The 13,003-nt window shown below is 40.0% G+C and overlaps 1 protein-coding gene across 1 annotated transcript in view; it reads right to left on the bottom strand.

Moving 5' to 3' along the window:
- artn (artemin) overlaps positions 1-12,120 on the bottom strand; it is a 37,619-nt gene extending 25,499 nt beyond the window's left edge. Inside the window, 1 exon segment of the mRNA XM_032526452.1 lies at positions 11,919-12,120. Coding sequence (XP_032382343.1) covers positions 11,919-12,045 — 127 coding nt within the window. The 5' untranslated portion in view covers positions 12,046-12,120.
- Between the last annotated feature and the right edge of the window lie 883 nt (positions 12,121-13,003).

The raw sequence follows: 13,003 nt of genomic DNA, 5'->3' as shown, positions 1-13,003 counted from the left end.
CACACACGCGCACACACACACACACCCATACTTTAAGTGTCTGTGAGTAATAAACAAATTAATTCCTTAGAAAAAGGTCAAACCAGACCTCATCTATTACGCACACTTCATTTCTGCTTCACAAATATGTCCACTGTATACATCTCAGTGAGAAAGACAATGTGAAACATTCAGACAAAAATGCTGAAGTTTGACTCAACGTCACCAGAGGGAGGCCATGCTCGTCCTCTCCCTGCATTCCTCAGGAACCAAACCACACAAGCATCCCCCTGAGGGAAAATCTTTTCTGTCTGGATGTTCTGTGCTACAACCTGACGGCATTTCTGGGATAGACTTTGAAGTTCATCAAAATCATTTTTTACATTCATTAAAAATACGCAAATGCTTGTCTGAGGCTTTTGTACACATCTAATGCAAAGTAAACACATGAGGCACTACGGTACAGTCTAAGCAACAGCCCTGGAGCCAGCAAAAAGCCACTGGATGACACATTTTGAGATCTGGATGCTGTTAAGATAGAAGGGAAGTTGAGGTTTACCATAGTTCCATAACCCAAATTATTAGTATACAAAGTTGGTCAAAAAATATAAACCTTTAAACAAATAAATATAAAAGGTATCCCTTTAAGGCTGGAGCTATGCTTCTGTGAAGATACACAAAAACTCAAAGTATCAACAGGGTTTAATCAAACAAGGGTGTTATGGTTAATTGTAGGGTGCAGAGGGTCACACAGGAGCCAACACACACACCTTCTAAATCTTAAGGGTTGTAAAAACCTGCGTCAAAACAAGCGGATTGTCTGATCAGCTCCGGTTAAAAATGAAAAATGTAATACTTTAAATCCATACAAGTACACAACAAACGCATGTCTGTTTGCCTACAGTACATGCCGATTGAAAAATCCATTTCCAGATGGATTATGCAACAGAATTGTGTGGATTGTGCTCGCCAAGTTTTGTAACTTTGTCGGTCAGTTCTAGACGTGGAAAAAGCAGAGTCTGAACATTGACTACGTTCAAGAAGAGGCTGAAGAGGCTATCCTAGAAAACAACAACACCAAGACACAGAGTCGTAGCCAGAGGATGCTATCAGTGGTGGAAGAAGTATTCAGATCATTTCCTTAAGTAAAAGTACTAAGACCACACTGTATTTCTCAGTATGACTATGTTCAGAAGATTGTGGCGTCCGGTGACTTTCCTGCACCAACACTCAAGTCTATCATGTTTTTTTAATCCTCCTTATCCTCCTTGGCTACCAGCAACTGCGTGGATTGGGGTTGGTAGCAATCATGGAAGGCTTGTATCATGCAGAGACTACGCAGTAAGGAGTAAAAAAGTAGGATATTTCTCACTGAAATGTAGCGGAGTAGAAGTAGAATCTGGCATGAAAAGAAAATACTCAAACAAAGTAAGTAAGTACCGGAAATGTGTACAGCACAGTAATGGAGTAAAGGTACTTAGTTACATTCCATCACTGGATGCTATGACAGCAGGCTTTAAACATTGCCTTTGAGTGTGGCCACTCATTTTTAGATGTGGTTGGATGACTCGTACATCTAGCTCATACTGAGATATCAACTCAAAGTTTGTATGCACAGCAGAGAACTGGATTATTGGACGATTTGCAAATTTCTGAAATGTCCCTTCACATAATTTTGCCGTGAAAGCGTTTTAGCTTTGGAATCAAATGCAACAGACATAATTTCAAGTGTGAAGAATAAAACGACCTCTGAAGCCACCTGTGATCCCACAAAGAGAGATGAATGGAGTATTTAATTATTGGAACTACAGCAAGTCAGAAAGTCCATCCTTTTGTGATCAAAGTCAGTTTCATTCCCTAACACTGGCATCCATTCACACATGCTTTGGAACAAAATGCATCCTCACCATGTTTACGTGTCTACACAGAGCCAGCATACCCTCTCTGAACCTCTTGATAGATGTCCAGAAGACATTTTTATATAAATTGAGCTTTTATAAATGAGGTGGGGCTGTTTGGATTGCGTGACTGCTGTGAAGCAGATGTTGATGTGTTGTTGTGAGCTCAGCCCCCGGCAGACTGCTTCCACCACCGGGGCATGTGGCAGGGGGCTTGTTCTTTTTTCTTAGTTTCCATTCAAAAGTTACCAAGTCAGGGTGGCATTTCTGAAAACACAATATTTTATATAATTCAGATATTTTATAATTTATATAGTTTTTTTTAACAAAGTCTAGATAATTGTAAACCATTGTATTGCTACCATTGTTTAGTACTTTACTGTTCTGACACTGTACGCTTAAATCTGACCCAGTTTACAGGAATTATAGTCTATATCAACAATGTTTCATCCAGGCTTGCTCGGGTGTCGCTGGAAATTCCACTCATTTTGTCCGGATGTCCGTCACCTTCCTCTTTCTTTGTGTTCTAAACTATGATCAATTTCTGAGGACTATGGTTAACAGCTTCTCAGATCTCTGCAGGGTAAATCCAGACAGCTAGCTAGACTATCTGTCCAATCTGAGTTTTCTGATGCTACTAAAGCAACCTTTGAACGTACACGTTCCCCCAAAAATAGTTCCTTCCCGAGGCTATTTTGCAGAGGCACGGTGCCTCCGACTGGTGCTTAGCAATTGGTTTAAAAGTAATTGGTTTAAAGAAATGCCAATAAACCAGAGCACGTTTTTCTACCATCCCAGAATGCTTTGTGGAAGGGCCGGAATTTGCTTCGCAGCTCTGTGGAGGAAGGTCTGGCAGTGCGAGACTACAAGAGCGCTAATTAGGACGTCAGCGTCTTAGGCGGTCTGGAAGATGTTAGCTCTGTTTACAGAAATGCCTTTAGCCGTCACTCCTACAACTTTGTGTTGGTAGAAGTGCACTAACTCTATCCTTTGCTTCCATATTAAGCCTTCCACATTATTACGCCAAAGACAACTTACAAAAAGCCACAGACATCACCTTTTTTCACATTCTACAGAAAATAGTACACACAAGCTGATACAGTGCAGCTCCAACAGGTCAAAACAGAATGTTAGCATGCAGATATGTTACAGCCCCTATTCTGTTACACGGCTTACTTTACTCAGTAAAGCTGTTGTTATGAATCTTCATATCCTAATCCCTTTCTTTTTTCAGGATTGTATCATCTTTACAACATTCAGAATTATTACAAATAAAATGTTACAGCTGGGGGAACATCAGTTAACAGAAGATTCATTTATTAGACATTTCACCGAGGTTCATCTGGGTTGTGAAATAAGACATTGGCAATTACCTATACTACAATGAAACAACAACAATTTATTGTGCACAGAGATTGTGTAATGATTACAATCTTCAAAGAAGTCCCAGAGACTGGAAAGGTGAAGGCAAGGGCCACCATGGAGGTCTCTAGGAGACGGAGCTTTAGTATGGAGCCAAAACATCAGGACAGAACGGGTCTGGCAATGCAAAGGTCTCACTTATCACACAGCATTCTGTAAACCAATCACAATTGTCTTGGGCGGTGCTCAGCACCAGATGGAGCAACGGTGCCTCTGCAAAATAGCCTTGGGAAGGAACTTGTTTTGGTGGATTCACAGTGCACTACCCAAGATGTTCCTTGTTGTCAGTGTTTTGGTTTATTTGAAAGTAACAAGTATCCTAATAATAAAAATCTTAAAGTTGCAGTAGGCTACAATGCGAAAAAAAAAAAAACCCGTCAGAATTTAAAGCAGCTCTCCCCTCTTTGTTGCTCAGGCAATGAATTCGCAGAGCAGCCAATAGCAACGCTCGCTCTCTCTGAAAGGACCTGTGATTGAAGTCTTCCATGGCGGCTTCATTTTCTGAAGCCTAAAAAGAAAGCCAAGTGGAGTTGCAGTTTTCAGTCCAACTAAATTACAATATTAAGTAAGATTATTATGCAATGTTAGCTCAAAAATGCCAAAAATAAACTTTAGCGCAGCTTTAATTACAGAGGGAAAAAAACACCAAAATGTGGTTTACAATTTGTTACACCTTGTCATTTTTTAAGTGGCTTCATCATTTGCAAGTATTACTTGTAAAAAGGAAAGTCACCAGAAAAGGTTGCTGGGTTGTTAGTCCAAAGCTAGTCTCACGTTGCAAGACCTTCCTCCACATCGCTGAGAAGGAGGGTCTGGCTAGTCCCCACAGCATTCCGGGGTGGGAGAAAGACGGGCTTCCAGCAGCACCTGAACATTCCCAGAAGTGGAATTTCAATCAATACAGTCAATACAGACCAGTGAAAGGGAGACCCTGTAACACCGGCATGGTTTTAAGTCAACTGCCAAGTGTCCCAATTGTCAATCTCATAAATACTGTTTATCTCACAGCTCGGGGGACAGAACTATGGACAGACCTTATCATGGCAGATACCAGCGGATGGACACATTTGTGATTGAGAGTTCCTTAAAACAGCAGACAGTTTCTGTCATGGCTGAGCAAACACAGATGATAGTTTTTCATTTGGGCATGGACAACCCATTTCTATCTCCTTGCACCTCTTCATTAATACTAATGACAGCGCTTTGTATTAAGTAATGGCAGGTCTGTGATTTGATTTTAATATGGCATGGATAATTCCTGTCACAGTGAAAAACAATTCCTTCAGGTATTATTGACAAAAGGCTAAATAATTGTCCTTTTAAAATATTATATATATATATATATATATATATATAATATATATATAATAAAAACTACCCTACCACAACATATCTCAATAAAACAAACTTGGTAAACCATTAAACCACTAAGACTAGTGGACATTCTTTCTTCTTCCAGAAAGAAAACTTGCTAGTATTTCCCTATCATCACTTTTTTGTTTTACTAAGATTCTTTTTTATAATAAAGAATTCCTAGGTGGTCTCTCTCTAAAAGCAAATAGATGCATAAATGATCAACGTCTGATGAACGTGAGCTGCTGTGAAGTGTTTCTGTGCCCGCCATATTTTGCTGATCATTAGCACATTTTGCAATAAAGCTATATGCTATCCTGCATGACTCTTCCCCAGACCTCTCAGGTCATCTGGGACAGGTCTACTTTCTGTCCCCAGAGTCCGAACTAATCAGGGTGAAGCAGCTTTCAGTTTCTATGCTCCTCATATCTGGAATAAACTCCCAGTAACCTGTAGATCCGCTGCTACTCTCAGTTCTTTTAAATCAAGGCTGAAGACCTTTCTTTTTGATGCTGCCTTTCTTTAAATGACTGCTCATTTCTTTAAATTTCTTATGCTGCACTGTAACTTTTATTCTTGTGTTTTATGTGTCCTAATGTTTCTATTTTGTTTTTAACTGTCTATTCATGTGTTTTATTAGTTTTTAATGCTTATGATTTTTAACTGTTTGTACTTGTGTTTTATCTGTTTAACTGATTTCGTGTAAAGCACTTTGAATTGCCCTGTTGCTGAAATGAGCTATACAAATAAAGCTGCCTTGCCTTGCCTTGCCTAATGCCACCATGCAATAACTGCCCTCTGAGGGGGGTTGTAGAAACACCAGATTTGCCCCACAGAGGGGGTAAGAAGTAAAGAAGTGCCATGTTATCATTGCTATAGCTACATTAAAACACACACACACACAAAAGGGTTTCATAGCATAACAATGGACAAAATTCCCCAGTCTAACTCCACTGGTTCTAAAAAGAAGTGTGTTTCTATAGAAGTCTATGAGAAAATGAGCCTACTTCTCACTTGATTTATTACCTCAGTAAACATTTTGATAATAAGTTTATAGACTCAATCGCTAATGTCTTTTTTAATACAGCACTATGTTCATTTAGTAAATTATGGTCCCATTTATTTTAAAAGAGACGATAAACCAAAGGATGGCATGGTCAAGATGATCAGCAGCATCTGACAGCAGTGGTTGTTAGTGTTGGTGTTTTTCCAAAGTAAGACTATTTTACATAAACACTTTTGATTTACCTGCCTTATGTCTCAAAAGTGATTTCCCCATCAGCCGTGTTTTAGATCTGCCTGCTTTAGACTAGTCTATATCCTCAACATTACACTTCCAGGATTGCTCCGGTGCTGCAGGAAATTCCGCCTGATGCATGTCTTTCACTGATATCCGAGTTTGAATTTCAAACTCAGGTGGATTGATGAGGACTACGGTTAACTGCTCCTCAGATCTCTGCAGGGTAAATCCAGTTTCCAGAGATATCTGTTGCACAACCAAAACTACTTTTGAATGTACACGTGTGCCACCAAAACAAGTTCAATCCAGAGACTATTTTGCAAAGGCCCCATGCGGAGCTTAGCGCCACCCATGACGATTGTGATTGGTTTAACCCTTGGGTTGTCTTCCCGTCAACTATGGGGAAAAAAAAATGTCAACACTATTATTGCTTTTTCTTACATTTTTTGTCACTTTTTCAATGTTGTGGGTGTTTTTTTTAGATGTTTTTTTTCCAGTTATTTGATATTTCTAATGTTGATATTTTCAGCACTTGTTTTGAAGGCCCATTTTTTATGATAAAAAAACTGAAAACGGGTCAAATTTGACCCAAGGACAACATGAGGGTTAAAGAAATGCCAATAAACCAGAGCACGTCTTTCTCCCATCGCGGAATGCTATGGGGACTAGCCAAAGACTAGCTTTGGACTAACTACCTAGCAACCTTTTCTAGTTATTTTCCTTTTTACAATTAATACTTGAAAATGATAAAGTCACAAGGTAGTATAAATTGTAAACTACACTTTGGTGTTTCTTTTTGACATGTGTACTTAAAGCTGTGGTATAGGCAGTTTATTTTTGGCAAAAATTCCATAATAATCTTACTTAATATTGTAATCTAATTGGTCTCAAAAATAACTTGACTTCTGCAACTCCGCTTGGCTCGCTTTTTAGTAGGGATGAGCGAGTACAGCATTATCTGTATCTGTATCTGTTTACCACATGAATTATCTGTATCCGGATCCGTACTCGGACTGGGCGGGGCCTAAACCGGAAGTGGTCAGATTGAACCCGGAAGTGGGTCGGGTTCTCTTGAAATGTGCGGGGCTTTAACCGGTATGTTATTTAAGCATGCAATTGATATGAGTTGATCAAAAATTGTTTTATTTATTGCTGATTTGAAAACTATTTACATGAAAGCATCGAGCTTCAGATCAATGGTGTTGTCATGGTAACAAACAAACTATATACGGAACGTTTTGCGACAATGAATACAACACATGCGGTTGCAATTATGAAGTGAAATGTAATGAACAAGAGTTTTCATACTCAATATGCTACACCAGTGATAGTATTAAGGCTTTCCTCTGTATACACATATCCTCTACAAGTATGTGTGTCCCCTTCAAAAATTGCTCTTCAGAAATTTCATGTTTATTGTCCCCCCCAACTGTTAGATGAGATTTACACCCATGTTTGCTATTGGCTGTTCTGCGCATATATTGCATTTTGTTATACTAACCATTTTTTTGCATTATTTTTTGTAATGTAGCAAGTTGAAGATTTCATTAAACTTTTTTTTACAAAATGAACCAAACACTGACAACCAAGAATATAGTCTTCCCTTACAAATCTGCCTTGATGGTTTGACGCCAGTAAAAGCTGTTCATTTTCTGGGACCAGTCCATATCAGTTTGAGTTGTAGCTCACGTTGGTTCAGTAAACCTGACAACAGTGGCTCACTGTAGAGGCAGCGCTCCGACACTTTGGTATTTTCCTGACCTTGGAATTCTCTTTGCCCGTCTGCGTGGTATTTCAGTGACGAGCGGAGCGCACGGTGCACAGGTGGGAGGTTCATGAGAATAGAAATAGTTATTTCGTCTGGCCACCTGACAAGTACAACATTCACATTAAACATAACTTATTTTGTGATATATACTATATATGTGGGTTGTATATTTTAGTCTACACTTGTACATTTTGTTAATTAATATATATATATATATATAAAACTATATATATATACTGTTTGATATTTTGCTGCTGTTGCAAATATAATTCCCATTGTGGCATCAATAAAAGTCTATCTATCTATGGATCCACCTACCTATCTATCTATCTATCTATCTATCTACCTACCTATCTAGCTATGTATCTATATATCTATCTGTCTATGTATCTATCTATATATGGATCTATCTATCTATATATAGATCTATCCCAATCTTCTATAAACTATATATGAATCTATCTATTCTATTCTATCCCTCTATCTATCTATCCTATCTATCTATCTATCTATCTATCTATCTATCTTTAGCCATGTACTATATATCTATCTGTCTATGTATCTATCTATATATGTATCTATCTATCTATCTATCTATCTATCTATCTATCATCTATCTGTCTGTCTATTTTATCATCTATGGATCTATCTATATATCTTACTAGCTATGTATCTATAGATCTATCAGTCTATGCATCTGTCTATATATGGATCCATCTATCTATCTATCTATCTATCTATCTATCTATCTATCAATCAATCAATCAGTCAAATATGTACAACATGTAGCACTTTTAAAACTGGCCCGCCGGTATATGTGTCCCTTGTGTAACCTACAGTACGTGATCCTGTCCAGATAAAAGCTTATCGAGTGAAAGCATCTGAAGTGGAATTCTTCCCACGTGTAATATTCTTGGCAAATAGATTGGATTCTGTAAACAATTCTGAGAGCTGTTAAATATTGCCTTAACACATTACAGCAATGTACCTAAAATAGACACTTGGACAGGGGAGCAAGTCACTGCCGAGTTGAACTCAGTCCAACAAATCATTGTATGTAACGTTATTCCAAACTCATTCTCCGATTCCATCTCCTCAGAATCCACTCTCTCAACATGAAACCGAGTTGTCACATATATTCTCTTGCAAAGTGGAAATAATGAGAAACAGACAAAAGCTGCTATTATAGAAATTACAGTGTAAACAAAGCATTGTTTCCCTCAGTGTATGGTATGTTAGAATAACAAAGATGTGCTAATGACTCCTATTATGCAATTGTCCCCCAAAAATGGTAAACTCTTTCCACACTTACTTTAATAGTGATATATTCAAATCAATTTGTTGGGATGAAGAATTTAACACTAATTAACTCACTTTGATCTATTAAACAAAAAGTACAGTTGCCCCAGAACAATGTTTGTAGGGATAACATCCTTAGCCATTAAGTCTCATAAACATATACTATGCATACTATACACACACACACACACACACACACACTTGCACATGTTATACAGTAGAAATCCTCAAGGAAATGAATAGAAGTTGGCGTTATTATCCATCTTTCTCCCGTCTGTGTACCTGCAGAAATGGAAGCAACTGTCCAGGCTGCATCAGAGCCTTATCCTCCTGTTTATTTGTGGAATTATGAGATATCATTGGAACTCCAATGATATCTCATGAGTCTGAGCCACTGGCATGCTGTCAGCTAGGGATGGGTCTCGTGCATAAACATTTAGTACATAGTTGTATTCTTTCCATATAGGATTTGATGACTTATTGTTCTAGGGAAGTCAAACTAGACTTTAACTTCCATATATGCCACAGAATATGCCCTTCCAAAATCATCAGTAATGCATTTTAGCTTTCAAATCTATTGCAATCACTGATGAGTAAGTAGTAGATGAAGAGACCAGTTAGGCTACTGTATGTCCCAGAGACAGAGACCAAAATGTCTCAGTATTGCACTATTCATTGTATGGGTTTTCTTATATATATATACTATATATATATATATATATATTATATATTAGATATAGTATAATAACACAAACATTTTTTAATGATATCTTTTTTGGTGATGTATACTGGAAGTATATTACTTTAAATATTCTCCTGTCAAATGTGAGTATTCTCTGTCAATAGCTCTAAAAGGCGTGTGAAATGTAGGTTGAAGCCAATGGACATTTTTACAATTTCCTCCATTACTGTCATCTATATCTCTATAGTTGGACATAGCAATTTGAACCTTTCAAGTCAAGTCAGTTGCATTTGAAATAGACCAATATCACAAATCCTAGTTGCCTTTTAAAGGATGGTGTCCTGCATTGGGGTTGGTGGGCTTCAGAAACTTTGAGACTGAACCCAGGTCGGGGGTCTCCCAGACTGTTCCCAGCAACATTTTTCATCAATAGTCTGCAGAGTCTTACCTTTGCCGTGAAGTTTACTCGCCCTCCCGATCATGGACGTGAGTGTAAGACGCAATCCGCGGCCGTTCTGCTGCTGTAATAATCCGCGCACACCTGGATATTCTCCGCGGAGCTGTGCCTTCGCTTCCTCTGTTAAATCCCGTGGCATAGTGGCGCAGTCCTGATCTCGGCGCTCCCCATGACTGGAGACATGTTAGAGAGGGACAGCGCTCGATTCTGCGGGGACTGAGCCGGTTACTGTCAGAGAAGGGGTGGTCGTGCCGTGCCGTGCCGTGCCGTGCCGTGCCGTGCGTCCTGCTGCAGGACAGGTGTGGGCCGACTGAAGCTTCATGAGCAGATGTGTGTGCGTTTAAAGACTGCGGCTTCATGTTCCCTCCTCCATCACACGGTCGCTTACGGTGGCATTAAAATCAACTCAACACACACAAGTTCACAGTGTAGGAAGCTAGGGGACATGTGAGGATCCACATTAAAAGAATGAACTCATTAGCCACTCCCATCACTTTTTAGACCTCAGCATGATGGCACTGTCAGTGGGCATAGAGCAACGTGAGTGTTCTTTTCCTTTACTCAAGAAGTACAGATAATTGTGTTACTCTGGTAAAAGTAGAAGTTATTTTGTTATTTTGGTTATAAAATAACAAATACACACAGATACACACACATACACACTCAAACAACACAATTAGTAGCTTACTTACCTATACTCACTGTAAATGGATTTTTATTGAAAACTGACAAAGCTCTTTCGTAAATTCAGTTACTATACTTTCATTTATTTGTATATGTATCTACTATCTACATCTTAGATGGACATAAATGGCATTTGTGTATTCCTGATTATTTCCTCACCTGCAGTTAGGTATTCATGCATGTACCATATATGCATGGAAGCATGAATGAATGTGTGCGTGTTCAGTGCATAGTCCTCTTAAATATGTGTAAATGCACAACACACAAATGCTTTCTCTATGCTTATATATGCAGCAACTTTTTCCTTTTTTCTTGGTTAAAGTGTAAAAAGAACAGTTTATAAAATGCCACCTTGTGGGGAAATTTAAAGAGAGAGCTTGAGTGGTAAATACCTCTGGAACTTACATAGGCCTTCTCTGCTATTGTTTTTGGATGAGCAGCCATCATTTATTTTGCATTACCAGTAAAATAGGTTCCAAAGAAACAGGAGTGAGATTATATGTCTGACCTCAGCACCTTAACTACATCGGTACCTTACGTCTGAAGTCAATGTGGGAGCCCAGTAAAAGAGCGTACAGGTTTCAGCGAACACATTTCCCACAAGCAAACACTTGGTGTGCAACCCTCAATCTGGTGTGATTTATCAAGATTGGCTGGGACTCAAGTAAAACTTCACTCCAGCCTTTATAAACCCCTCTCCTGATTGTGGCTCTGCAGTCGGGACCACCCCTCCTCCCTTTCCTCCACACAACATCTCCTCTAGCCCCCCCTCCCACAAGATTGAAACCCTCCGAAGGCCGCTGCTCCTTCTATGGGCAGCGGCTTCTGGTTGATCGCTGTTGGAGCATGAACCCGCCACCCTCCGCCGACCAGGGTCTCCGCTCAGCCTGAAAGGCTGTCTAATAGGTATTGGTGAAGGGATGGGGGGGCTGGCAGGGGCAGGGGGGCAGGAGACAGCAGCTCAGAGGGGCACTGAGGAGTAACCTGGAACGCACCTCTCCGAGCACACATTTATTCATGACTAACCTGCTCAGTGAACTGCGTCTGCTCCACAGGAAGCACCACCTGCCACTGACTGCCAAGTAAGCCAAAGATACTTGTAAAAACTTGTGAACAAAAGGAGAACAAAAACATACCCAAAACACGCTGGAGACCTCTTAACTTTTGAACTTCCGCCATGGTAGTACTTTCAAAACCCATCCAGAGCAACAGGGCCACCTCCATCCTCTGTCTTTTCAACAAGTTATCTTCTCTCCATTTCATCTCTGTTCACTCTGTCACTGACTACGTTCAACATTATTAATTATCATTCCACTGCTTGTTTGTCTCGCATTGCCAGATCTTGTTAGATAGATATTGGTCAGATATTGCTTTGGTTTGGCCCTTCCACACAACTTTCCTGGATGGGAGAAAAACATGCTCTGCTTTATTGGCATTGCTTTAAAGTGCTCATATTCTGCTCATTTTCAGGTTCATAATTGTATTTAGAGGTTGTACCAGAATAGGTTTATGTGGTTTAATGTTCAGAAAACACCACAGATTTGTTGTTCTGCACATTGCTGCAGCTCCTCTTTTCACCCTGTGTGTTGAGCTTTCTGTTTTAGCTACAGAGTGAGGCATCTCACTTCTGTACCATCTCTGTTGGGAGTCAAACATGCGCAGTAAGTACTGCTAGCTTGTCAGTTTCACAATATGAGGGCGTGCCACCCCCCCCAAAAAAAAATACGATTGGCCCCCCTCTGGAGCCCTAATCCATTGGGCTAGAGTGCCGTCAATTGGGATTTCCATTGGATCAGAGCACTGTCACTGGGCTGCTTGTTCTGACAATCAGTCATGTGACTTCCTAGTCACATGACCAATTAATCTTTCAATACAAAATTCTGATACCAGCACTGGAATTGTCTTTTTTAAAAGTGCCAGTGTGATTATTGGTCCCCCCCTGTGCCACCCCACTTAAAAACTGCCCCTGAGTGAGCCATAGCACGGCTGATCAGGCCTGGCTGCTGACGCTCTTCACATGAGGCTGGAGTCCAGACCTCCGCTCTCCAAGAAACCACGTCTGAGCTGCACCAGCAGAGGCCGCGGCCCCCAGCAGGGAGTCTCATTCTCAGCCTGCCTGACCCGCACACACTCCATCCTGCCCAGTCAAGAAAACACCGGCCATCTGCTCACACCTCACTCGCATCACACTGTAGTCACACAGACGTGCCGCTGTATCGCT

This window comes from Etheostoma spectabile, chromosome 9 (genome assembly GCF_008692095.1).
Source record: "Etheostoma spectabile isolate EspeVRDwgs_2016 chromosome 9, UIUC_Espe_1.0, whole genome shotgun sequence".
Taxonomy (NCBI): domain Eukaryota; kingdom Metazoa; phylum Chordata; class Actinopteri; order Perciformes; family Percidae; genus Etheostoma; species Etheostoma spectabile.
This window is presented reverse-complemented; position numbering and strand designations above follow the sequence as displayed.